At 63.3% G+C, this 23542-nt stretch overlaps 16 protein-coding genes across 16 annotated transcripts; 7 read left to right on the forward strand and 9 right to left on the reverse strand.

Annotated features, from left to right (window-relative positions):
- Positions 1-9: 9 nt before the first annotated feature.
- On the reverse strand, positions 10-621 carry HMGB3505 (predicted protein; the record flags this gene model as incomplete). The annotated part of the gene is made up of 1 exon (XM_001418422.1): positions 10-621. One exon carries the CDS (start codon positions 619-621, stop codon positions 10-12), a length of 612 nt encoding a protein of 203 aa, XP_001418459.1.
- Positions 526-3126, reverse strand: OSTLU_41359 (predicted protein; the record flags this gene model as incomplete). The annotated part of the gene is made up of 3 exons (XM_001418423.1): positions 526-729; positions 763-1066; positions 1115-3126. Coding segments are annotated over 3 exons (2520 nt in total), but the record flags the coding sequence as incomplete, so codon positions are not given.
- Positions 3127-3334: 208 nt separating this feature from the next.
- Positions 3335-4717, forward strand: OSTLU_32159 (predicted protein). The gene has a single exon (XM_001418192.1). It carries the CDS (start codon positions 3353-3355, stop codon positions 4700-4702), a length of 1350 nt encoding a protein of 449 aa, XP_001418229.1. The 5' UTR covers positions 3335-3352; the 3' UTR covers positions 4703-4717.
- Positions 4718-4772: 55 nt separating this feature from the next.
- OSTLU_40958 (predicted protein) lies at positions 4773-4973 on the reverse strand (the record flags this gene model as incomplete). Its single annotated transcript, XM_001418424.1, has 1 exon — positions 4773-4973. One exon carries the CDS (start codon positions 4971-4973, stop codon positions 4773-4775), a length of 201 nt encoding a protein of 66 aa, XP_001418461.1.
- Positions 4974-5195: 222 nt separating this feature from the next.
- Positions 5196-6281, forward strand: OSTLU_24671 (predicted protein). The gene has a single exon (XM_001418193.1). The coding sequence runs from the start codon at positions 5213-5215 to the stop codon at positions 6218-6220; it is 1008 nt and encodes a 335-aa protein (XP_001418230.1). The 5' UTR covers positions 5196-5212; the 3' UTR covers positions 6221-6281.
- Positions 6282-6330: 49 nt separating this feature from the next.
- Positions 6331-6891, reverse strand: OSTLU_92891 (predicted protein; the record flags this gene model as incomplete). Its single annotated transcript, XM_001418425.1, has 1 exon — positions 6331-6891. The coding sequence occupies one exon, from the start codon at positions 6889-6891 to the stop codon at positions 6331-6333; it is 561 nt and encodes a 186-aa protein (XP_001418462.1).
- A 167-nt stretch (positions 6892-7058) lies between these two features.
- On the reverse strand, positions 7059-9383 carry OSTLU_744 (predicted protein; the record flags this gene model as incomplete). The annotated part of the gene is made up of 3 exons (XM_001418426.1): positions 7059-8420; positions 8517-8594; positions 8799-9383. Coding segments are annotated over 3 exons (2025 nt in total), but the record flags the coding sequence as incomplete, so codon positions are not given.
- Positions 9384-10537: 1154 nt separating this feature from the next.
- Positions 10538-11134, forward strand: OSTLU_32164 (predicted protein; the record flags this gene model as incomplete). Its single annotated transcript, XM_001418194.1, has 1 exon — positions 10538-11134. The coding sequence occupies one exon, from the start codon at positions 10538-10540 to the stop codon at positions 11132-11134; it is 597 nt and encodes a 198-aa protein (XP_001418231.1).
- Positions 11135-11799: 665 nt separating this feature from the next.
- Positions 11800-12624, reverse strand: OSTLU_5960 (predicted protein; the record flags this gene model as incomplete). The annotated part of the gene is made up of 1 exon (XM_001418427.1): positions 11800-12624. A coding segment is annotated over one exon (825 nt), but the record flags the coding sequence as incomplete, so codon positions are not given.
- A 1115-nt stretch (positions 12625-13739) lies between these two features.
- Positions 13740-14414, forward strand: OSTLU_32166 (predicted protein; the record flags this gene model as incomplete). Its single annotated transcript, XM_001418195.1, has 1 exon — positions 13740-14414. The coding sequence occupies one exon, from the start codon at positions 13740-13742 to the stop codon at positions 14412-14414; it is 675 nt and encodes a 224-aa protein (XP_001418232.1).
- Positions 14415-14462: 48 nt separating this feature from the next.
- On the reverse strand, positions 14463-15251 carry OSTLU_15779 (predicted protein; the record flags this gene model as incomplete). The annotated part of the gene is made up of 1 exon (XM_001418428.1): positions 14463-15251. One exon carries the CDS (start codon positions 15249-15251, stop codon positions 14463-14465), a length of 789 nt encoding a protein of 262 aa, XP_001418465.1.
- A 557-nt stretch (positions 15252-15808) lies between these two features.
- Positions 15809-17617, forward strand: OSTLU_92894 (predicted protein; the record flags this gene model as incomplete). The annotated part of the gene is made up of 1 exon (XM_001418196.1): positions 15809-17617. The coding sequence occupies one exon, from the start codon at positions 15809-15811 to the stop codon at positions 17615-17617; it is 1809 nt and encodes a 602-aa protein (XP_001418233.1).
- A 58-nt stretch (positions 17618-17675) lies between these two features.
- OSTLU_32169 (predicted protein) lies at positions 17676-18107 on the reverse strand (the record flags this gene model as incomplete). Its single annotated transcript, XM_001418429.1, has 1 exon — positions 17676-18107. One exon carries the CDS (start codon positions 18105-18107, stop codon positions 17676-17678), a length of 432 nt encoding a protein of 143 aa, XP_001418466.1.
- A 63-nt stretch (positions 18108-18170) lies between these two features.
- Positions 18171-21482, forward strand: OSTLU_87525 (predicted protein; the record flags this gene model as incomplete). Its single annotated transcript, XM_001418197.1, has 1 exon — positions 18171-21482. The coding sequence occupies one exon, from the start codon at positions 18171-18173 to the stop codon at positions 21480-21482; it is 3312 nt and encodes a 1103-aa protein (XP_001418234.1).
- A 90-nt stretch (positions 21483-21572) lies between these two features.
- On the forward strand, positions 21573-21839 carry OSTLU_12621 (predicted protein; the record flags this gene model as incomplete). Its single annotated transcript, XM_001418198.1, has 1 exon — positions 21573-21839. The coding sequence occupies one exon, from the start codon at positions 21573-21575 to the stop codon at positions 21837-21839; it is 267 nt and encodes an 88-aa protein (XP_001418235.1).
- Positions 21840-22117: 278 nt separating this feature from the next.
- Positions 22118-23536, reverse strand: OSTLU_32172 (ABC(binding protein) family transporter: phosphate; the record flags this gene model as incomplete). Its single annotated transcript, XM_001418430.1, has 1 exon — positions 22118-23536. One exon carries the CDS (start codon positions 23534-23536, stop codon positions 22118-22120), a length of 1419 nt encoding a protein of 472 aa, XP_001418467.1.
- Positions 23537-23542: the final 6 nt, after the last annotated feature.

Here is a 23542-nt window from a genome sequence, read left to right on the forward strand (position 1 = left end):
TGCGTTGATCTAAGGTTCGCGAGACGATTCGCTGGACGCTGAAAACTCCGCGAGCGCGGCAGCGTACGCCTCTTTCGCCGTCTTGGCATCGCTCTCGTACTTGGCTTTGCGTTCTGGATCGAGCGAGGCCCACCGCTCGCCGAGCGCCTTGGCGACTTCGCCGACTTTAAAGGTTGGATTTTCCGCCTTGACTGACGCGCGTTCGTCCGCCGAGAACGCGAAAAAGGCCGTGAGCGGTTTTTTCATTCCTGGAACTTCCACCTTGGGCTTCGGCGCCTTCTTTGCCTTTGGATATTTGGCTTCCTTCTTTGCCTCTGGCTCCTTCTTCGGCTTTGGTTCCTTCGCCTTCTTCGGCTCCTTTTTCGCCTTGGTCTTTTTCGAAGCGTATCGACCGCGCGTGCGCGGTGGGCGCTCGGCTTTTTTGCGCAACAATTCGACAGCTTCGTCGATATCGACGTTTTCGACCGCACCGACGCGCTTCAATACGGTTTTCCCGATGGATGCTCTGAGAACTTCGCCGGCGACTTCGGACGCGACGTACCAACCAAATGGGCCAATGTTGAGCGAAACGGGCGCCTGCGTCACCGGATGCACACCAAGCACTTTGGGGTATTCAAACATCCCGATGGCTTCCGCGAGAGTGATCTTGTTGACGTCCTTGCCGATGTTTGCCACTCCGACGCGACGAGGTGCAGGCGGTTTCTTCGGTTTCTTTGCCTTCTTCCCATCCTCTGCCGGCGTCGCCGCCGCGAGCTCTTGAACGCCGAGTTGTAAATATGGGCCATAAGGACCAAGTCGGAGAGAAATTTCTTTTCCGGTCGCTGGATCAACGCCAAGCACCTTGGGATACATCACTGCGTCGGGATCTTCGACGGTGGCGACGAAATCTGGATCATCCGTGTCGCTCACGATGGCGCCTCGAATCGGATGCAACGGGTGCGTGAAGCCGCATTCAGGGTAGCGACTGCACCCAATGAATCCACCAGCTTTTGATGGCTTTAAACCAAGTCTGCCAATTTTACAGCTCGGGCATCTCCGTGCTTCGCTCACGACGTCGTCGGAATCGCTTAATTCGGCGACTTGATCCGGGTTGATGTGCACGTGGCCGTCATACGTCGCCTCGCCGAAGAGATGCTGCCCGAGCTTCTCATCGAGAGCGTCGATGACTTCGCTCACGCGCAGCTCCGAAAGCGACGATATTTTATCCCTAAACGGCGTCCACCACTCCTCGAGTAACGGTTTCCATTGTACTTGTTCGCTCGTGATGTCGTCAAGCTTGTGTTCCAAATCCGCCGTGAAGCCGTAATCGACGTACGTCTCAAAGTAATTCGTGAGAAACGCAGAGACTAGACGACCGCGAGTCGTGGGAACGAGTGCGGCACCTTGCTTTGCGACGTACTCACGCTGCGCGAGCACCTTTAAAATCGGTGCGTACGTGCTCGGTCGCCCGATGCCTCGTTCTTCGAGCGCCTTGACGATGGAACCATCCGTGTAGCGAGGCGGCGGCGACGTTTTGTGCTCTGTCGCCTCGCACCCGAGACTCTCACCGTCAGTTTTCACAGACAAACCTTCGCCTTCACCAAGAATAGGTAACCACGCGTCGTCTGAAGGTGGCGCAGCTTCGGGTCTGGACGTTCGATACGCCGCAAGGAATCCCGGAAACTTGAGCCTGTGTCCGTTCGCCTTGAGCTTTAAGTCGTTCTCTGCGGAGGCAATTTCAGCCGCTATGCGATCGGTAAGCGCAGGTGACATTTGTGACGCCATAGTGCGCGCCCAAATCAACGCATAAAGTCTCGCTTCATCGCTGCCTGGTCCTATTTGCCGCGCAACTTGCGCGGGAAGCCGTCCAGCCTTGGTAGGTCGAATCGCTTCGTGCGCCTCTTGCGCATTCTTTTGCTTCTTCTTAAAGTATCTGGGCGATTCAGGCACGTACTCATCACCAAAAAGCTCACCAGCGGTCGTACGCAAGCTTTCAATCGCATGTGGGGCGACGTACGTGCCATCTGTGCGCATGTACGTAATCAAACCTTCGCCCGTGCCCGCGCCCTCGTACAGTCGTTGCGCCGCCGACATCGTCCTCGACGCACCGAAACCGAGCTGCTTGTTCGCTTCCTGCTGCATCGTCGACGTCGTGAACGGTGGTCCACTCGTACGCTTGGCTTCGCTGTGCTTCACCTCCACCACCCGCAGCGTATCGCATTCTCGCACGCGCTTGGCGTACGCCTCGGCTTCGTCGTTCGAAGCGATGGTAAACTTTCCAAGCTTAGCGCCATCGACGTGCGTCAAAGCGGCGTCAAACGTAGAGCCGTCTTTTGAACTTAAACTCGCCTTCACCGTCCAATACGGCTCGCTCACGAACGCCTCCACCTCTTCCTCTCTTTCGCACACTAATCGCAGCGCCACGCTCTGCACGCGACCCGCGGACAGGCTCACGCTCGACGGCAACTTACGCCACAGTAGCCCAGAGAGCGTGAATCCGAATAGATAATCCAGCGCGCGTCGCGCCATGTACGCATCAACCATCGGAACGTTAATGTCCCGCGGAGAACCCACCGCGTCGAGCACCGCTGTTTTCGTAATCTCCCCAAACGTCACGCGCTTGACGTCCAAGTCGTCGCGCAACAATTTCTTCTCCCGAAGCACCTCGAGCAAGTGCCACGAGATAGCCTCACCCTCTCGGTCTGGATCCGTCGCGAGCAGCAGCACATCCGTCTTCTTCAACGCCTCCGTGATGTCTCGCATCGCCGCCTTTTGCCTCGACGTCGACGTCCACGTCATCGCGAACGATTCCTCCGGCCGCACGCTTCCCTGTTTATTCACCAGATCACGCACGTGCCCGTAGCTCGCCAGCACTTTCGCGTTCGCACCCAAATACTTCTCGATCGTCTTCGCCTTGGCCGGAGACTCGACGATCATGAGCGTCCGTTTCCCGTTCGTCGTCGTCGTCGTCGTCGTCGTCGTCGTCGTCGTCGCGCCGCTCGCGACCGCGCGCGCCGTCGCCGCCGTCTTCGTCGTCTCGCCCCATCCACCCTCGCGTCCTCCCCACGCGATCCCGCGCGTCGCGCGCGCGCCGACGCTCGCGACGAGCCGTCGCACGCCGCCCGCGCGCGCGCGCGCCGTCCACATCGCCGCCGACGACTGCGAATTCCCAACCGACTCCGCGCGCGACGCCGCGGCGCCACTCGCGCGCATCAACCGCGCCCGCGGACGCGCGCCGCGCGCGGCGACCTCCCCGCGCGTCGCCGCCGCGCGCGGCGCCGCTCGTCCGCGCGGTGCGCGCGCGCGAATGCGGCGAACGTCGCGACGCGCGTCGATTCGCGACTCGCCCGAACATCGCGACGCGCGCGCCGCCATGTTCGACCGCGCGAGCGCGCGCGCGCGGCGCGCGAAGAAGTACGGCCAGCCCATCTACGCCGGCGCGTGGCTGGACGATCGCACCGCGCTCCTCGCCGGGGGCGGCGGGAAGAAGTCGAGCGGGATTCCGAATCGAATCTTGATCGCGTCGTGCGAGCGTGGCCCGCACGGAACGACGCTGGCGGACGCCGAGGCGTGGACGCACACGGACGAAGACGCGCCGCAGCGGCTGGCGGTGCACCCGGGGCGCGAACACGTGGTGTGCGCGTTCGGGGGGACGCTGGGGGTGTTTCGAGCGCGGCGAGGCGCGAACGACGGCGCGGACGAGGGCGCGTCGTCGTCGGGAACGAACGGGGAGGCGCGGTGGACGATCGAATCGTGCGCGAGCGCGTTGGGACTGCCGAATCGCGTGCACGTGACGCCGGATGAGCGGGAGATTAAGTGCGCGGCGTTCGACGCGGAGGGCGCGCGGTTGGCGCTGGGATTGGAGAGCGGGGAGGTAAAGATTCTAGCGTGGCCGTCGTTGGAGGTGGAGAAAGAGCTCGGGGCGCACGAGAAAGGGGCGGTGACCGATATCGCCTGGGCGCCCGACGGCGATGGGCTGTTGACGACGTCGGCGGAGAACGCGACGGCGAGTAACATCGGTCGCGGCGCCGCGGTGTGGAGCGTCGAGCGCGGCGAACGCGTGCTGACGTTGTTCGACGAGTCCATCGTGAAGAAGAGCGGGGTGCGGAACGTGGTGTTTCGCGGCGCGGCGTACGGCCGAGGCACGAACGCGTCGACGAGCGTGGCGTGGACTGGGGTGAATCTAGACGGCGAAGGTTGGGTGGTGAAGTGGGACGTCGCCACGTGGAAAGTCATCAGCAAGGCGCGAGTGTTCAAAAGCGAGCCCATCTCCGGGTTCGCGGTGAACGCGCAGGGTACGCTCATCGCCGTCGGAAGCTCCGAAGGCGAAGTAAAAGTCGTGGACGCGCAAAAGTTTACGCTCATTAAACCGGTGAAGAAGGCGCACATGATTTTCGTCACCACCATGGCGTGGAATCCCAAAGGAAACGTCGTCCTCTCGGGCTCCGCCGACGCCAGCGCTTTGGCGACGAAGATCGAAAAGCAGTCATGGACCTTGCGTTTGGTGCTCTGGTTCACCGTGTTCGTGATGTTGATCGTCGGCTGGATAACGTTGCTGTCGACAATCTTCCCCGACCCGCTCGCGCGCGCGCTCGAAGACGGCGATTACGCCCGCGCCGCGCAAGCCGTCGCCGACTATTTCAGCGAGACCAAGATCCCGGCCGCGACGTTAGAAACGATCGAGGACGCCGTCGCCGGCGTCTCCGCCCGCGACGAGCTTTAGGTTCGCGCTCCTTCGTCGTCGCGTCGCGCGCTGCGATACAAATACAATCTAATCCGGTCCCGCCGTTCGTCTACTTCCCCTCTCGCGTCTCGCTCGCGATCTCCTCCACGCTTCGCTCCAGCGCCTCGATCTTCTCCTGCATCTCGTCGATCTTCGTGATGATCGCGTCCGACATCGTCTGGAACCGTCCCTGCATCTGTTCGAGCAGCCCCTGCGTGAACGTCGCCAGCGCCTCGCTCGTCATCGCGTCGTCGCCGGCGTCGCGCGTCATCGCGTCGCCTCGCGTCGGCGCGCTTCGCGTCGACATGCCGTTCGCGCGCGCGTCGCGATCGCGTCGCGATCTCCGCCGCGCGCGCGTCGCGACGACGTCCGTCGCCGCGCGAGGGTGTTCGCCAAACGAGGGTCGCGACGGCCCCGCGGACACCCGATCGCGCCGCCGACGGATCGATCGAACGATGGCGCGATCGCGCGCGATCGGCGCCGCACCGCGCGACGCGAAGCGCTTCGACGATGTTCGCTCGAGCGCTGCGACGCGCGTCGAACGATGCGATCGCGCGAACGCGCGCGCGCGGATACAAAGTCGCCGTCCTCGGCGCGGCGGGCGGGATCGGCCAGCCGTGCGGGTTGCTCATGAAGATGAATCCGCTGGTGACGGAACTGGCGCTGTACGACATCGCGGGCACGCCGGGCGTCGCGGCGGACGTGTCGCACGTGAACACGGCGGCGCAGACGAAGGGATACGCCGGAGATGGTGAGCTCGGGGCGGCGCTGAAGGACGCGGACGTGGTGATCATTCCGGCGGGCGTGCCGCGAAAGCCGGGGATGACGCGGGACGACTTGTTCGCGATCAACGGAGGGATCGTGAAGGGACTCGTGGAGGCGATCGCGGATAACTGTCCGAACGCGATGATTAATATGATCTCGAATCCGGTGAACTCGACGGTGCCGATCGCGGCGGAGGTGTTGAAGGCGAAGGGCAAGTACGACGCGAGAAAGCTCTTCGGGGTGACGACGCTGGACGTGGTGCGAGCGAAGACGTTCTACGCGGAGAAGGCGGGCTTGGAGACGGCGAAAGTGGACGTCCCCGTCGTCGGCGGTCACGCTGGAATCACGATTTTGCCGTTGTTCTCTCAAGCGACGCCCAAGGCGAGCAACTTGTCCGAGGCGGATATCGACGCGTTGACCAAGCGCACGCAAGACGGCGGTACCGAAGTCGTCGCCGCCAAGGCTGGTAAGGGCTCTGCCACGCTTTCTATGGCGTACGCGGGCGCTTTGTTCGCCGACGCGTGCTTGCGCGCCAAGAATGGCGAAGCCAACATCGTCGAGTGCACGTACGTCGAGTCTAAGATCACCGACGCCGCGTTCTTCGCCTCCAAGGTGACGCTCGGCCGCGATGGCGTCGACACCATCCACGGTCTCGGTTCTCTCACCGCGTACGAGCAAGCCAACCTCGACGCCATGATCCCGCAGCTTCAAGGCGAGATCAAGAAGGGTATCGACTTTGTCAAGGGCGCGTAAACGAAGCGCTCTCCGCTTCTCAAACAATTTTGTTATTGACCGAATATTCTCATCAATGCAACGAATGCATGCTATGCACTATTTTCTATCCGCACCGTCGCGCGCTGCGCTCAAACGACGTACAAGTACAGCTTGTTAAACGCCGAAGAATCGACGCCGCCCGCCGCTCGCTCGCGCGAGCTCGCGAAACTCTCCACGCGCGTCAACTTCTCCCCCCACGTCTCCTCGGGCATCTTGAACAAGTACGTCACCACCCTCGACCCTGGTTTCAGTTCTTTCAGCAATTTCGCCCCCAACTTCGCGTTTCCCTTGGGCAAGAGATACGAAAACACCACCGTCGCCTCGCTCGCGCTCGCGTCGAACGCGGACGCCTCCTCGACGCGCACTAAATCCTTCTTCAACAGCGCGTTCGCGCGCGCCGCGCGTTCGCGCGCGACGGCGCACGCGCCGGGATCAATCTCGATCCCCACGCTTCGTGCGCCGCGTTCGAGCGCCGCGGCGACGCACACGCGACCGTCGTTACACCCGAGGTCGTACACGATGTCATCGGGCGAGACGTCGGCGAACGCCAGCGCGCGCGTCACCATGAGGTCTGGAGTGGCGGATATCGGGCCGAGATCATCGGGTTCATCCATGCGCTCGCGACGACGCGCGGTGGTCGCGTCGGTCATGGCGCGACGACGACGACGACGACGCGAAGTGCGGGCGCGGCGCGGCGGTTGGAGCGGAATCGACTGCGGTATGAAAACAACAACACGAAATTTTGACTAGTTTGTGCTCGCGCGTCGCGGGGAGATCACCAGTTGAATTGTAACTCGTGCGTACCCTCGGTGGCGCCTAGATCGATCGAGAGCGCGCCGGTGCGCGGGTCGAAATCGGGCGAGACGGCTCGCCCGTCGACGTGGACGGATGTCGGCGCCCGCGAGGCGTAACACGCGAGCTCGCCGAGACCGTACGCGGTCACGTTTGCGGATCTTCCGTTCATGTCTATGCGTAATATGGATCCTCCACCGTTGTACATCGCGGTCAGACCTATGGCGGCGAATTTGATGTCGCCTTGCTCGAGGAGTTCGGCGATGGTGTAAATTTCCCAATCCTTGTGCATGAGCATGATGGACGTGCACTCCTTCAAGCGCAGGATTTCAATGCGCCGGTTGCGATGGGAACGGACCACAAACGATGCACCCTGCGTCGATCGATCGGCGATACCTTCAACGTCTCGTGGACACAGTTCCGCGAGCGTGGCGGAGATTGGTTTCGGCAGACTCGCGAACTGATTCGTGGCGCGCGACCACGAGGCGCCTTGAATGTTGAACACGCCGATCACTGAGTTCACAAAGTTGCGGTTCCACACCTTGAGCGCCGTTCGACCATCGCGAGTGACGTCTCTGAACAGGCAATCGCGGGTTGGACGACCCGCCTGGCGGCATCGAAGTACTCTACCGGATGGGAACACGAGCTGATGGAGAATCTCAAAGTCGTGCTTACCCGGATGATCGCTCACGTACACCGGACACCCACCGATCGCGCGCGTCGCGGCGTGTAATGCACCGGCTACGTGCTGACTCTGAAACATGTCCCAATCGGGCAACACAATCTCGCCCATGAAGATGGAGTTGTACACCACGTTGGCGATGTGCACCGTGTGGCTCGCTTCGTTCGCCGGGTAAAAGTCGTCGCTCGCTCTCGCCAACGCGCTCGACTTGAAGTTATAAATGTTCTCCGTGGAGTGACACATACAGTTGATGATGCCATTATCGGGGAAATGCGCCCGCACGGACTCTTCCAACGCCGCGTGCACGCGCCTGGCAAATGCGGGACCGCCGCCGTTTTTGTACCCCAACGCGCCGATGACGGCTTGCGCGTCCACCTTGACGCCATCAACGTCCGACGCGGAGAGATAATCGTGCGTGACGACGTAAAAGTGCGCCAAAGTATCGGGACTAGGCACTCCGACCCCGCCCACGGTGAGCGGATCCCACGCCTGGGACGGTTCCACGGTCAACACTCCCGGCGTATGCTTGGGATACTTCATCACCGATCCGTACTTCGCTACGTTTTCCTCATCCGGATGAATACCACCCCAATACCCGAGCAACGCGTGCCAACAGTACACGTACTCCACCCCAAACTCGGTCTTGATCTTACGAACCACTTTAGCGAGCCCATCCACGGACTCGGCTTCGGGAAGAAGGTCCAACTGCGACGGTCGCGCGCTCGCGCCTGCTAATTTTCTACGGAAAAATTTTGGCAGTACGCGCTGGGATAAAGTCCTCGACATCCCGCTACCGATGACGTGCAGCTTTTGAAACTTGTGATTCGCCTTGACGGCGTACACGCGATGATTAAAGTGACTCATGCTCGACACCACCACCTTGACGGTGTGATAAAAGACGTAATTCATCAACAGCCTAAAAATGTGCCACGTGAGGGATCGAAAACGACTGGCGTGCAAGCGGCTCCAGTAAAACGACGCCGCCATCGCCGCCAACACGCCGGGCGGCGGCGAGGCCGACGTCGTCGGTGGAGGCACGACCACCGCGTTCGAGTCGGGAACCGTCTTATCCTTCTTGCTCACCTTGCGATAACTCTTATCCGGCAGCACGCTCTGCCAACCGTCGTCGATGATCACGAATCGCGCCGGCGCCCCACCGTCCCGCAGCGTCTGCACGCCTTGTTCGATCCCATCCGGCGTGACGTCGGTATAAAACGCATCCCACGTGCACCACCCGAACACGTCCACCGTCTCCGGCAACTTTTTATCCTCCAGCAACTCAAACGTTCCCAACATCGTCCGCGTCTCCGCCATCGCTCGTCGAATCGCCTCGTACGGCGATTTCGCGCACGCCATCACCATCACGTTATCCACCTCGATCGCGTTCTCCTCCTCGCAGTTACTTTCAACGATCATCCACACCTCTCCCTTCGCGTTTCCCTCCAGCGTCGTTCGAAAGTGCGCCCCGCTCGTCGGCAGCGCGCACGCGTACCCCGCGCCGTCGCCCAGTTCCATGAGCGCGAACTGCGTCTCCGCTCGCACGTCCTCGCCTCCGTGTCCCCACGTCGGCGTCATCCACCACAGTTTACACCGCGCGCTCGCCACGAACGCCGTCGCGCACATCTCTCCGCACAGCTTGACGCGGTGTCGCGACCGCGCGCGATCGGCGCGCAGGTGAAACGCGACGCAGTCGCCGAGTCCGTCGACTTCGTCGCGCGCGCGCGTCCCGCGACGCGCGCTCGCGCCCGCGCGCGCGCACGCGACGTGCGGGCCGAGCTCGCGGAACACGTCGACGTCGCCGTCGACGACCGCGACGGCGTCACCGCGGACGTCGACGCGCATGGCGCGAGCGCGCGCGCGCGAGTGACGCGTCGTTCTCGGCGTCGGCGCGTCGCGCGAGTCCGCGATTCGGAACACCGCGACGACGGTCCGTCGGTCGCCGATCGACGCGCGCGCCCGCGTCGTCGCGCGCGCGTCGGCGGGCGCGCGACGACGCGCGGCGCGCGCGCGCGACGAAACGCGGCACGCGCGGACGCGACGACGCCGAGAACGACGCGCGACGACGCGCGACGACGACGACGCGAAAAAACGCGACGACATGCTCGAGCGACTGCAGCGCGAGCTCGACGCGGCGGAGCGGCGGTTGGCGAGCGAACGGCGCGCGGAGGAGGCGAGCGCGGCGCGATTGGCCGAGACGACGCGAGACGTCGAGCGACGGCGGATCGAGCGCGACGACGCGAAGGCGGCGCGGGACGAGGCGATGGCGGCGCTGGCGGAAGCGCGCGAGGAGCTCGACGCGCTGGAACGGGCGAAACGCGCGGAGGACGAGGCGATGGTGGAGGTGATGAAGATGATGGACGAGCGACGCGCGCGCGACGACGACGCGCGACGCCGACGACTCGACGAGACGAGAGCGGCGATCGAGTTCGAGTTCGACGCGCGCGCGATGATGAGAGAGCATCGAACGTCGCTGGAACTTTCGGATGAGATCTACGAGCGCTCGAAGGGGCTCGAGGGCGTCGGGCCGTGGCGGGACTTTGATCTCGGCGACGTCCCGGACGATTTGGTCGAGACGATCGCGCGCGTCGTCGACGCGCGACGAGAGAACGACGCCATTCGCGACGAGTTGCTCGCCAAGGGCGCCGACGCCAACTACGCCGCGTTTAGAGACGAGCTCGAGCGCATGCGCGCGAGCGATCGTCCGGGGTCTGACGTCTGAGACGATTCTTTGTAAACTCGGCGCCGGTGCCCGCATCGCTCGCGCTCGGCGCCTCGATCGCCCCATTCCGTCGCGCCGTTCCGTCGCGCGCGCGCGCGCGGACATGGACGTCCACTTCGTCTACGTTTTAGAGTGCGAGCACGACGCGTACTACGTCGGCGTCGCGAGATCCGTCGCCGAGCATCGCGCCGGCGTCGGATCGACGTGGACCCGAATCCATCCACCGCGTCGCGTCGCGCGCGAAATCGCGTTCGCGTCGCGCGCGAGCGCGCTGGAGGGCGAGGACGTCGAGCTGAAACGGATGATGCTGCGCCACGGCGTCGATGCGGTCCGCGGCGGGAGTTACGTGTGCCCGAATCTGACTCGGGAGCAACGCGCGGCGTTGGACGGCGAAATCGCGCATCGCGAGGGGCGGTGCCTGCGATGCGGGAGACGAACGCACGTCGCGAGGGATTGTTTCGCGCGCGCGCACGTGAATGGGTACGCGCTGAGCGCGCCGGAGGGATCGAGATCGCCGAATAGAGATGGACGATCGGCGGTGCGCAGGTGCGCGCGGTGCGGACGGGCGAGTCACTCGGCGCCGTCGTGTTTCGCGAAGTTTGACATCGACGGAGAACGCCTTTTTTGGGGCGAGCGGCGATCGAACGCGGAGTCGTCGTCGTCGGAGTACGAGAGCGCGGAAGAGACGTTCATGATGTAGTGGCGGTAGTGGTAGCGCGTAGAAGTAGGTATCTCTAGGTTGTGTTATTATTAAATCAAAAACAATCAAAGAATCTAAAAGAATATCTGTTCGCGCCGCGCAAACCGCGCGGCGGGAACGGTTTGTATCGTTGTACAAAGGGAAAATCTTGGAAAATGGTTAAGATAGACCGATGCGTGACGCGCAAGTCAATCGCGCGCGTCCAGCTTGTAATCATCGGATCCGTCGGATCCGTCCGATCCATCGGCTTCGTGCTTCACGCCGGCGTCCGATCTGGCGCCGCCGTGCGTCTGCGTCGACGTCGGGTGGGCGTTGTTGGTCATGAAACCGCTCATACCCACCATCGGTGGGGCATTTTGAGCGCCCATGTATCCCATCGCCGCTGCCTGCATGATCGACGCAAAATACGGACCAAACTGTTCGGGCGTGCCGTACGGCATCGCGTACGGGCCTGGATTCGCGAGCTTGGCCGTCGGAATCTGTCTGCCTCCTAAAGACGAAAACGCGCTCTTCTTAGCGTCGTTCGCCTCAGCTAAATCTTTACTAGCTGCTAAACTGTCTCCGCCAGCACCCTTAGAATCATCAACCGGGCTATCTTTACCCTTCGTCCTCTTGCTATTGACCGCGGGCGCGCTCGGCTCGGCGGCGCCATCCGTGGATGTCGCCGCGCTCATGGCGTTTGCGTTTTGTCGCCACATGTTGGTCAAAAAGTTGATGTAGTTAATGAACTGCTGGGGATTACTCATTTGAGGAGGATTCTGCGCTCCAGCTGCGGGGTTCGACATGCCCACGTACGGATTCATCATGTGCTGAACCGGAAACAATCCCGGCTGCGCAAACATGCCGGCGCCCGGAGGTACGCCAAAGTAACCCGCGCGCAAATCGTGCTGCAAGCTCGTTTGCATTTTATCTGAAGCCACGGATAACACAGCCGCGACCGCCGCAGAGGAGGATGCGTTAGCGATGTGTTCGGCTTGAGTCGCCGACCCCATCATATTTTGCGCCGTCCCAGTGCTCTTCCCCTCTCCGCTTCCGCCGCTCGGTTGCTGGCTCGTCGCCTTCTTCGGGTACGGGTGGTCGGGCTTCTTCTTCGGACGCGCCGGCGGGATCTTCAGGTTCAAATCCGGCGAAACGCTCCTTCTACTCTTCTTACTTCCAGAAGTCGAACCACGGGCACCGCGCCGTTTGCTCGAGTCGCCTTGCGACCCCGCCGGGGCGTCGCTTCCGCTCGCCGAACCTCGCGCGGCTTGTTCTTTTTGCAACTTGGAAAAAAACTTTTGCGCGTGCGACCGAATCTGGACCGCCGTCTTCGTCCCGATGTGTTCCTCAATCTTCCTCCACGCCCTCCCGTACTTTTTCAACGATTCAACGAACAACGCGTGCTCCTCATCGCTCCACTTTTCCCGTTTCTTCGTAATCGTATACGGCTTGCGCACCTTCACCGGCGCGCCCTCCGTCGTCGTCGTCGTCGTCGTCGTCGTCGTCGTCGTCGGGTAGCTCATCGCCGTCTGCGCCTCACCCCGCTTTCTTCCATCGTGCTGCGCGCTCTCATCGTTCCCCGCGTCACCACCATCACCCGTCGTCTTCGACCCCGACCCGCTCATCGCGCGCGCGTCGCGTCGGTCCCCCGTGCCCTGCCTCGGAATCGCCCCGCGGACAATCACCCCCCGCGCGTTCGCGCGCGACCGTCGCACCCTACCGATGACGCGACGATCGCGACGCGCGTAAACTCAACCGAACCCTCGCACGCGCTTCTTCGCGCGAATCGCGTCGCCGCGTCCCTCGCGCGCGCGCGTCGACGCCCCGACGAATCACCCCGTCGCGCGTCGCGCGAATCGAATCGCGCGTCGCGCGCGCTCGCCCGCGCGTCGCGTCGCCTCGCCCGCGCGCGCGTATCGACGCGCGTAAATCAACGCGCGCGCGTCCCGCGCGCGCTCGCCGAGCCTCGCGTCGCCGCGCGCGTCGCGTCGTCGCGTCTTTCGCCGCCGCGCGCGCGCTTTTTCGCGTCGAAAAAGCGACGCGCGTCGACGACCCTAAACCGTCGCCGCTTTTTCGTGCTTTTTCGCTTTTTCTCGTGTTCAACGCGTTTTAACCCCATATGCGCGTCCGCACGCGCGCGCGAGATCTCGAAGATCTCGAGATCTCGCGCCCGCGCGCTTTTGATGGCTTTCGAACGCGCCTTAAAGCGACCCGCCGACGCGAGATCGCGGAAATATCTTTAGGGATATTTTGGATGTGTGTCCGTTTGTCCGAAGATCTCCACACGCACACAGAGCGGATGCGTTTTCTTCGCCGCATCGCGCGCCGCGCCATGTGGACGTGCCTCGACGCGTCGTGGTCGACGCGCGCGGGCGACGCGGGCGCGGGCGCGGGCGACGCGACGACGCGCGATGCGGTCGGCGACGGCGCGGGCGCGGCGCGCGCGGCGGTGCGAAGCGTCGGGGCGATGATTCCTCGGGACGTGCTCGAACGGTGCGCGACGTTCGGCGCGCGAGGCGCGGCGAGCGGCGACGCGAGCGACGCTCGCGCGCGGCGCGCGGTGCGTCGAGTCGTGCGCGCGCTGGGGCAGGGGAGCGACGCGAAGGCGCGCGCGGTGGTGGCGGCGATGGCGGACGCGGCGAACGAGTGCGCGGCGAAGACGGTGCTGCCGAGACGGGCGGACGAGGTGATCGAGACGTTGCGCGCGGTGGCGAGGTGCGGGGACGATTTCTCGCGAGCGATGGTGCCAGGGTCGGGGTGCGCGCTGTTGGACGCGATGGATGGGGGGAAAGCGCTGATGACGGCGAGGCGAAACGCGGACGTCGCGACGGCGTATTTCGAGGCGTTGGCGAGCGCTTTAGGGGTCGAGAACGAACGCGCGATGGGGTTGTTTCGCGCGCTGGCGACGGTGAACGTGTTTGAGCACGACGATCGGCCGACTGTGTTCGGCGTGATGGATGTTTTTCAAGGGTTGGCGTGCTCGGCGTCGGCGCAGTCCGCCGTCGCCGTGGCGGCGGCGTTGGAGAAGAGCGGCGCTTTAGGCGATTTCATCGCTCGGGCGTTCGTCACCATGGCCGCGCGCGAGGACGACGCGGACGCCATCGATGTGGCGATGTCGAGACGATTCTTCGCGTTCGTGATTTTCGTGTTACGCGCGAGGAGTGAACGATTTCAAGCGCTCGCGTTCGCCGGCGTGGAAAGCGCGGCGACGCCCGTCGTCGCGCGATTGTGTCTGTCTCGCGCGGGATCGGAGCCCAACGCCGCGGCGCTGTACCAAGAGATCAAGCGTCGCGAAAGGTAGAGTAACGATAGACTTAGGAACCATAGGTAGTTATTATTTATTGAGACATCAGATACAGTTGAACTCGTCCGCGGCTAACGACACGTTCGTGTCTCTTCCAAAAATAGCGAGCGTTGCTTCCACCGATCCGTCGTCGTTTCTGGCGACTATGTGACCTTTAAACCCTTTAAACGGACCAGTGTGCACTTCCACGCGATCGACCGAACCCGACGCTTCCTCGCGCGACGCCACCGGACGCATGTCCCCGGCGTCGGCTTCGTCGGCTTCGTCGCCGCGCTCGGCGCGCATGACCTCCTTCGCCTGCTCTCTGGCCTTTTCCGCCTCGATGTCCGCCTCGGTTTTCACCACCGGCAGACACCTTTCGATCATGCGTGGAATTTGATCGTCCATCGTCAACGGCGTGTTCAGCTTTTCGTACTTCTTCTTGCCGAACCTCGAGCTTCCCCCCGTGGCGAACCCTCGAACCGATCGCAAATCGTCAAAGGCGTCCATGAGCTCTTGCGTCAGCGCACATCGCACCAAGACGTACCCCGGCTGAAGCATTTCAATCATGTCCTCTTCCTCGACCATTTGACACAACTCCAGCTCGCTCTTCCCCACCGCATCCTCCTCGGCGACGTAGAAACCGTCCGCCGGCACGCGCGGCACCCACGCGACGACTTCGCCTTGCCCTCGCGTCAGTTTCGTCCCATTCAGCGCCAAAATCGCCGCCTTGGCCTGATTCTCCCGCGTTTCGGGCACCTCTAACATGTACCATCCCTCCCCCGTCGCCGCTTCCGACATCGCGCGCTGCACCAGGAATTCTCTCTGCACCACGCTCGCGCCCGCCTCCTTCATCGCCTCCACCTCGCGCGTCGTCGCCGCGATGCTCATCCCCAGGTGTCTCTTCGCCTCCGTCGCTCGCATCGCTCGCGGCACCCCGCCTCGTTTTTCTCTCCTCGCCGCGCGCCGTTCCTCGAGCGCGCGCGCGTTCGCTTCCTCCGCTTCTCGTTCCGCGCGCGCGTCTCGCTCGAACGCCTCGCGCGGCGACGCCCCCGCGTCCTCCTCCGCCCACGCCCTCTTCACCCGCGCCGCGAGCTCCGCCTTCTTCCCGCGCACCGGCAGTTCGAGCGCGCGCAGGATTTCCTTCAGTTCCGTCGCCTTGAGCGCGTCCAGGTCCGGGCGCGCGTCGTCGACGGCGCGCGCGACGACGCGGACGCGACGCACCGGCGGCGGCGGCGTTCGCGCGACGTCCGCGCGCACCATCGCGCGCGGCGTCGCGGCGCGTCGCGACGCGACGCGAGGCGGCGCCATCGCGGTCGTCATCGCGGTCGTCATCGCGCGCGCCGTCGTCGTCGTCGTCGTCGTCGTCGTCTCGATGTGACGCCGTGCGCCGCGTCGCACACGCCGCCGCCATGGCGCGCGCGAACGCGCGCGCGCGGCGCGCGGACGACGACGACGATAAGTACGTCAAGGCATCGTCCGCGCGCGGCGTCGCCGCGGCGTCGACGCGCGCGCCCGCGTTCGCGAGTCCGCCGACGCACCGACCGTCGGCGAAGATGTTCGACGACGACGACGTCGCCCCGCGGAGCGTGAGCGCGCGCGCGACGCCCGCGCGCGACGACGGCGACGATGGCGATCGACGCGACGCGAGCGCGCGGCCGGCGCGGTTGAATTTCGACGACGAGGGCGTGCGAGGGGCGCTGGATAGACTGGCGTTTTCAAACTCGGTGGCGCAGGTGACGGACGCGTTCAGCGAGGTGCTGAACGACGCGAGCGATGAGGTGAACACGTACGCGAGCAAAGCGGCGGAGACGCTGGCGAGATTTCAAGCGGCGCAGTTCGCGATGCAGTTCAATCCGATCGAAAGTGGGCTGAGCATGAAGCCGACGTACGTGAAGGTGCCGGCGCAGACGGTGGAGGAATTGAAATTTTGGGAAAACGAAGATTTGCGGGCGTTGAAGATGAAACATTTAGAGGAGAAGCAACAGATCTTGGCGGAGAACGCGGGAATGCGAGCGTTGCTCGGGGATGAGGATTTTAGCGAGGCGATACAGGGGCTTCGTGAGACTGAGGACGGGGTGAATCGAGCGTTGTTGCTCGCGGCGGTGGAAGAGATTACGAATTTAAAGACGCGCGTGTCCGTCTTAGAGACGGAGGCGGCGAAGCAAAAGGTGAGCTCGAGTGGGTACGGTGGTATCACGTCCATGCTCGGCGGCGGCGGGTCCGGGGTGGACGCGGCACAGATGCAAAAATTGACGAGGGAGTTGGCGCGATTGGAAGAAAACAATTCGCGCATGACGTGGATGCTCGGCGAGAAGGAAAAGCAAATCAAAGAGGTTCGCGCGAAGTACACCGAAAGCGCCGCGTACGCGTTGCAGGAGAAACTGCAAGAGTGCATGGAAGTGCTCGAGGTGGCGTCGAATCTTCAAGGCGAACAATTGCAGTATCTGGAACAGCACGCGCTCTCCAAGCTCGAACTTTTGGACGACCAAATCGCAGACATCCAAGTCCTGGCCGAGTCGAAGACCGAGCACCTGGCGCAGCTCCGAACGATCATGAAGCGATTCTTCATCGACGGAGACGAAGGGTCGGTGGACGTGCTCACATCCTTGACCGGCTTCCCCGCAGACGAAGGAAGGAAGCTCGTGCAGGCGCGACAATCCAGAAGCTTGACGGGCTTTCTCACGATGATTGGCACCAAACTCACGCCCGCGGTGAACGCGGGCGTGAGCGCTGTGAACGCCGCGTCATCGATGATCGTCGCATGCGCGCCGCCGACTTCGAGCGCGACGAGTTCGGACGACGCCCTGAAAACGCTCGGCGTCGAAGACGACGACGAGAGCGCCGAGCAACCGACGACGCCGCCGGCGCCCGAGGAGACCTCCGCGCCGGAGAAAGACGCCCCGAAAGAGCGAGCGCCGGCACCGGCGCCGCCGACGAATGAAGTCACCGCCATCGCGCCGAAAGTCGAACCCGAACGACGCCGCCCGTCGCGCGCGGCGAAAAAGAAATCAACCGGTTTCGCCGGCTTTGACGATCCGGCGCTCGAAGCCAAGGCGCAAGCGGAGCGCGCGAAATCCCGCCAACCACTCCCCCAACCCAAACTCACCAAAGCCGCGGCGCGCGAGCGAGCGAAGCGCGCGCACCCCCCCCAAGACGCCCCCGGGGAGGGTTTCGCCGGTTTCGGCGACGACCCGGACGCGTCGTCGGACGACGATTAGCTCAACGCGTAACGTTTGACATTAAATTAAAAATCGCGTCGACGTCCCGCCCGTCCCATCACGCCGCGCGCGCCCTCGCCTCCGCCTCCACCGCGACCTCCCTCGCGTCCGCCGCCGCCGCGCGCGCCCTCGCCTCCGCCTCCGCCTCCGCCTCCGCCTCCGTCTCCGTCTCCGCCTCCGCCTCCGCCTCTGCCGCGCCCTCCGCGCGCTCGCCCTCCTCGCCCGTCATCGGTCCGTAATACTCCGGATCGCGCAGCATGCACTCCCGCAGCGCCGACGTCGTCTCGAAGCACGTCTCCACGAAATCCTCGTCCCGCGCCTTGGCCGCGTCCACGCACGCCTCCCACGCCGCGAACGCCGCGCGGCACGACCCGCCCTTCATGTACTTGCAGAATCCGCACGTCTCCTCCTCCTCCTCGTCCTCGTCGCGCGCGTCGCTCGCGCGCGGCGCGTCGCTCGCGTCGCCCGCCGGTGCCGTCGCCGTCGCCATCCCGCGGCCGCGCCCGCGCGCGCGTCGCCGTCTGCCGCACTCGTCGACGCGCGACGTCGAATCATGACGACGCGCGCGGACGCGTGCGCGCGGCTGCTCGACGACGCGGCGCGAGCGACGACGGACGACGACGCCGTCGACGCGCTCGCGCGCGTCGCGGCGATCGCGAGCGCGAGCGCGAGCGCGAACGACGCGGCGGAGGCGAGCGCGCTGACGGCAATCGTCGAGCGGGTGATCGAATTCGGACGCGCGGATAACGCGACGACGCGGAGAAGCGCGGCGAGCGCGTGCGAAACGCTGGGGAAGGCGCGCGAGGGATGGCTGGGGGCGTGCGCGCGCGCGCTGGGGGAGATGACGCGGGATGAAGACGCGGGGACGGCGAAGCGGGCGAGCGCGGGCGTCGGCGCGCTGTTTCGAGAGGCGTTGATCGTGAGCGCGGTGAAGGGAAACGCGACGCGAGTGGTGAAGACGGTGAAGGACGCGTGGAGCGCGGCGAGGGAGGCGATCGAAGGCGCGAGCGCGGTGGCGGTGGATGAGAGCGCGAACGAAGGGACGCGGATGGCGTGCGCGAAGACGACGGAGACGGCGATCCTGGCGCTCGCGGGCGAGGGTTGGGGATCGAACGTCGTGAAGCCGGGGCACAAGACGCTGAATTTGGAGGAGATGATGGCGGATGCGGTCGCGCTGTCGGAAAAATTGCAGGAGGCGCTGCGAAATTTGAGCGAAGGGGCGAAACCGACGGGACCGCTGGCGCTCGTGCTCGTGGCGGCGTTGGGGAAATTGAGCGTGAAGAAGGCTGAGCTCGCCGCGGGGTGCACGCCGGTGCTCATCGCGTACGCGAAAGCGCACGCCGTGCGAGAAAAAGCTGAGATCGAGGCCAACGAGCGGGCGTCGGCGGCGACGGCGAGCGTTAGTAAAGAGTTGAAGAACGTGTTGCTCGACGTGTTGCGCAACGGCCCGACGCAAGCCGTCGAGGGTGGGATGATGAATGAAATTTCCACCATCTGTAGAGATCTAGGCGCGGGCGAAGCCGTCGACAGCGCGCTTCGTCACCGCGAGCGAACGAGTCGAGGGGAACCGCTCGGGGAAAAGCGCGCGAGCTTTTTGACCCCAATCGGCGGCGGTTTCAAGCGCGCGCGTCTGCGCGAACAAGTCCCGCCGCCGCCTCCACCGCAAATCGTGGCGGCGCCGATGACGGAACCGGGAATCCTGCATCAAATTTTAGTCACGCTCGCGGCTTTGGTGAATAGCGCCGATCGCTCCATGCTCGATGCCTTCATCACGCAGCTGGCGCCGCCGGCTTTGGCGGATGCGATTCTCGCCAATCTCAACCACTTGCCGCCGGCGAGCCAGTACTACCTCGCTGGTCGCGGGGCGAACGCGCCGAGGCCGCCGCCACCGCCGCCCATCTCGACGATGGTTACCGTGCCGGAGCCACCCGAGGAACCGGCGGAACCGCTATCGGTCGTGATCAAGGTTGACGACCTCGACGCCGAGGTCGCCGAGGCGTTTAGACTCGAAGCCATTCAGCGCATGCTCGCGGTTGGAAGTTCCGTGGCAGAGTACGGTGGGGCGGAGAAGGTCACTCTCGCTGGCCCGCTTCGCAGCTCATTGCTCGCCCGCTTAGCCGCGTCCGGGGCTGCAAAGTCAGCCGGCGCTTCGCTGGAAGAAGAGACGATGGCCATCGCGTCCGCGCTGCTCTTCACAGCCGAAGGCGGTGGTGTGTACGAGACAGAGGGTGTGAACATGCTCATGAAATGGCTCACGACACTGTATGCGCAAGAAGTTGCGTTTGAGTTTAGCTACGTGCCGTACGATCAGGCGATTTCTGCAGCCATAGAGTGTTTGACGCGCGGCGTCGCCGGGGCGACGTCCACGACGGCGATGGCGAGCGGGGCGAAGAAGCCGCTCTCACAGCTGTTGTGCGACGTGCCTTCGTTGCCGGGGGTCGTGTGGCGCGCTATCCGCGTGATGTGTAGATTAGAGGAAGGTGATGAGACGGCGCAGTACCCGACGACGGAAGAAACCGTCGTCCTCGTGCTCGGCGTTTTGCAAGACATCATTTTGGAGCGGCCTCCAGCCCGGGACGAGGCGTTGGAGGTTTGCCTGGCGTGTGCGATGCAAGACGACGACGCCGTGCGCGGAAAAGCGATCCGTCTAATCGCTAATCGGTTACACCCGGTCAAGCATCTCACCGAACGCATCGAAGCGTACGCCAAGGATGGTCTCGAGCGCGGTCGGGAATTGGGCAAAAAGGCGCTCGTCGAAGCCAAGGCGCTCGTCGAAGCCGAGGCGAAAGTCAAAGAGGAGCAAGATGCGGCCAAGGCAGCGGCGGAGGAAGATGCGCCCGAAGACGATGCGATGGAGACAGGAACGGAAGCAAAGACGCTGGAGACGGAAGTAGAAGAAGAGCAGGTGGACCACATAGCGAAAGCCGCAGACTCCGCCGTCGGCCCGATGTTGCTGTATTGCGCTCTCTGCGCCAGAAATCTGAAGCTCTTAACCGGATTGTTCGAGGCGTACGCGACGCTCGAGCCAGAGATTCAGCTTGCGTTGCATCGACCGGTGAACGGCTTAGCGCGCGCGTGCGGACCAAACTGTTTGGAGCTTTGCGAAATCATCGCCTCGCCGCCGGAGGGTTCGCTTTCCCTCGCGGTGCAGTGCTTGAATACGCTCGCTTCCGTCGCCGTCGTTCCGGCACCCTCGACTTTGCTCAACGCGGCGGAGTCGCTGTGTGCCTCTCACGATGGCGATGTCAAATACCTCGCGCCACTCGTGTGCTCGTTCGACGAAGAACGAGTGCGCGATTTGCTCCCGCAGTTTATTCACGCCTCGAGCGAAATATTTGCGTCGGTTTTGGACACCATCTTGTCCGTGCCCGAAGAGGAGGCGGTGCTCAGCCCCGTCGCCATTCTCATCGCCGTGCACGAAGTTCAGGTTGGTCAAGCGGGCGTCACGCTCAAGCAGCTCGTGGATGCTTGTTCGGTGTGCTTCGATCGCCCGGACGTATTCACGCCGCAGGTGCTCGCCACGGCGCTTCAGCAAATGGTCGAGTTCACGCCGTTACCACTGCTCTTCATGCGCACCGTCATCCAAGCGGAAACCATCGCTCCGCAGCTCAAGGAATTTACCCTCGGCTTGCTACGCACGCTGATCAACCGTCAAGTGTGGAAGATGGACCAAAAGATTTGGGAAGGTTTCCTCCGATGCCTCAAGCGCGCGGCGCCGCAGTCGTTCCCGCTCATGGTCGAGCTCCCCGCTCCCGTCTTCGGCGACGTCTTGCAGAAATTCCCCGCGCTCAAGGACAATTTGCGTCAATTCGCCGCCAAGTCGTCCGTCCCGAAAGCGATCGCCGCCGTGTTAAACGAGCCCTAGTCGTCTTGTAACGCAACGTCCCGAACGCTTGGAGTTACCCTAATCGCCGATCGACGCCTCACATTTCGCCGCGTCGAAATCGTCCTCGCCATGGCGTCCGCCGCGGATCGATTGAACATCACGTCTCAGCTCGAGCACTTGCAGTCTCGACACGTCGGCACGGGCCATCCCGACGCCACGCGACACGAATGGGCGGTGAACATTCATCGCGATTCCTACGCGTCGTACGTCAGTCATCACCCGATGGCGATGTACTTCGCCGTCGCCAACGGCGAGAGCGTGGGACGGATGAAGTACGAGTTCACGCAGAAGATGTTGCTTCCGTGTGGGCTGCCGCCGGATCTCGAGGAGGAGTGAGTTGGGTGGAATGAAGCGCGGGATCGTCGTCGGAGGCGATCGCTCGCTCGGGCGGGGGAGTTAGTCGATTAGATTGTTAGAGAAGGCTTTGTGAATAAGTAATTTGTGTAATCATTATGAGTTAAGAGGGACGTGAACGCGTGAAGCTATGAGCTCGCGCTCGCGCGCGGTGCGCGAAGTCGGTTCTTCTCCCCGGCGAAACCGAAACGGTCGTCGACGCGAATGGAAAATCAACGCGTGAAATCCTCGTGTGAAAAGTGTCCAGACTCGGTCGTCGACTACATGCCGACGACGCGCATAACTTGCGAAGATCGACCACCACGGCACATGGCGATGGAGCCGACGATGACGGCGATGACGGCGACGACGAACGAAACCGCGGCGAGCGCGAGGGTGCGCTCGTCGGCGGCGTCGTCGTTGCCCGTCTTCGCCGCGAGTTCAGTTTTGAGGGCGGCGACGGACGCTTCGAGAGCGGCGATGTTCTTCTTGAAGAGCCCGCGCTCGTAATCGGCGTACGTTTGACGCTTATAGCTGAAAGTGTGAACGCCCATCCCGACGTTTGTGGCGGGCGCCGACGCGCCTGATGAGTCGACAAAAGTCCAAATCGGGGCGGCCACAGCGCTTGTGAAGTGGGAAGTGACGGCGTCTCGGACTGCAGCGGCGAGAGCTCCGGGAAGCGGGTAGAAGTAGAAATCCGTAATCTTGTCTTGAATAGCGGAGCTGAGCATGTACTCGACGAACGCAAGCACGACGCCCGCGGTCGCAGTATCTGTGTAAGTAGTGCGGACGTGCAAGTACGTAAACGCGCAGATGGGCCAGAATTTGTCGCCCGACTTGTAGTAGAGGTTGATGGCAGACCAGTCACCGGCCCAATCGGTAGTCGACGTACCGGTGACTTGTGGAAACGTCACTCCTTCGCCGACTTCCTTGATTTTGGCGGTCAGGCGTCCAGCCGGGTCGCCCTCCTTGGTCACGACCCATTGGTTGTTCGCGTTCTTCAAAGAAACTTCGGACAAGTTGTCGAGGTGGCCGTGGCCGGCATCGATGTACCCGATAGAGTACTCGTTAGATCCGATCGCGAGACGCATAGAATCGGACCCAGTCACACCGGTGTGTACAAAGTTGCCCGTCAAAGCGGTAGCGTCAACCGCGCCCGTGAAAACAGTCGGACACGCGGCTTTCATGTAACCCCTGAGGCCGTAAGTCGACGAAGAACCGTTACTGCGCGCAATGACCTTGATGGTTTGACTGGGCAAAGTCAAACCAGAATCAGCCGCGATATCCGCATGATTCCAGTTCGTGATCGCGCCGGTAAAAATCTTCGCCACCGTGCACGCGGAGAGCTTCATTACGCCCGTGCCGACGCCCGGTACGTTGTGGAACAGAGACACGGCGCCGATTTGGAACGGGAGTTGCATGAAAGGAGCCGAAGAATCAGCGGCAAGACCGTAATCGGTGCTCGCGAAATCACCAGCGTTGGCGCTCGCCCAATCAGTCGCACCTTGTCCGGAACCGACCGAGCGGTACGTCATGCGAAGCGTCGAGCCCGCCATCTCTTCGAGCTTGTCCATGGCCAACCAAATCAGCTTGGACGGGTTCGTCGTCCCGGATCCGTGCAGATGAAAGTGTCGGACTTTACCAGAATTTTCCTGCAGGGACTGGTCGGCGAACGCCAGCGGCGCTTGCGCGCAAATCATGGCCAA

The sequence above is a fragment of the Ostreococcus lucimarinus genome, chromosome 6 (assembly GCF_000092065.1).
Source record: "Ostreococcus lucimarinus CCE9901 chromosome 6, complete sequence".
Classification (NCBI taxonomy): domain Eukaryota; kingdom Viridiplantae; phylum Chlorophyta; class Mamiellophyceae; order Mamiellales; family Bathycoccaceae; genus Ostreococcus; species Ostreococcus sp. 'lucimarinus'.

Coding starts and splice junctions, on each gene's coding strand:
- OSTLU_24671 (XM_001418193.1), top strand. CDS start 5,213: ATGTTCGCTCGAGCGCTGCGACGCGCGTCGAACGATGCGATCGCGCGA.
- OSTLU_32159 (XM_001418192.1), top strand. CDS start 3,353: ATGTTCGACCGCGCGAGCGCGCGCGCGCGGCGCGCGAAGAAGTACGGC.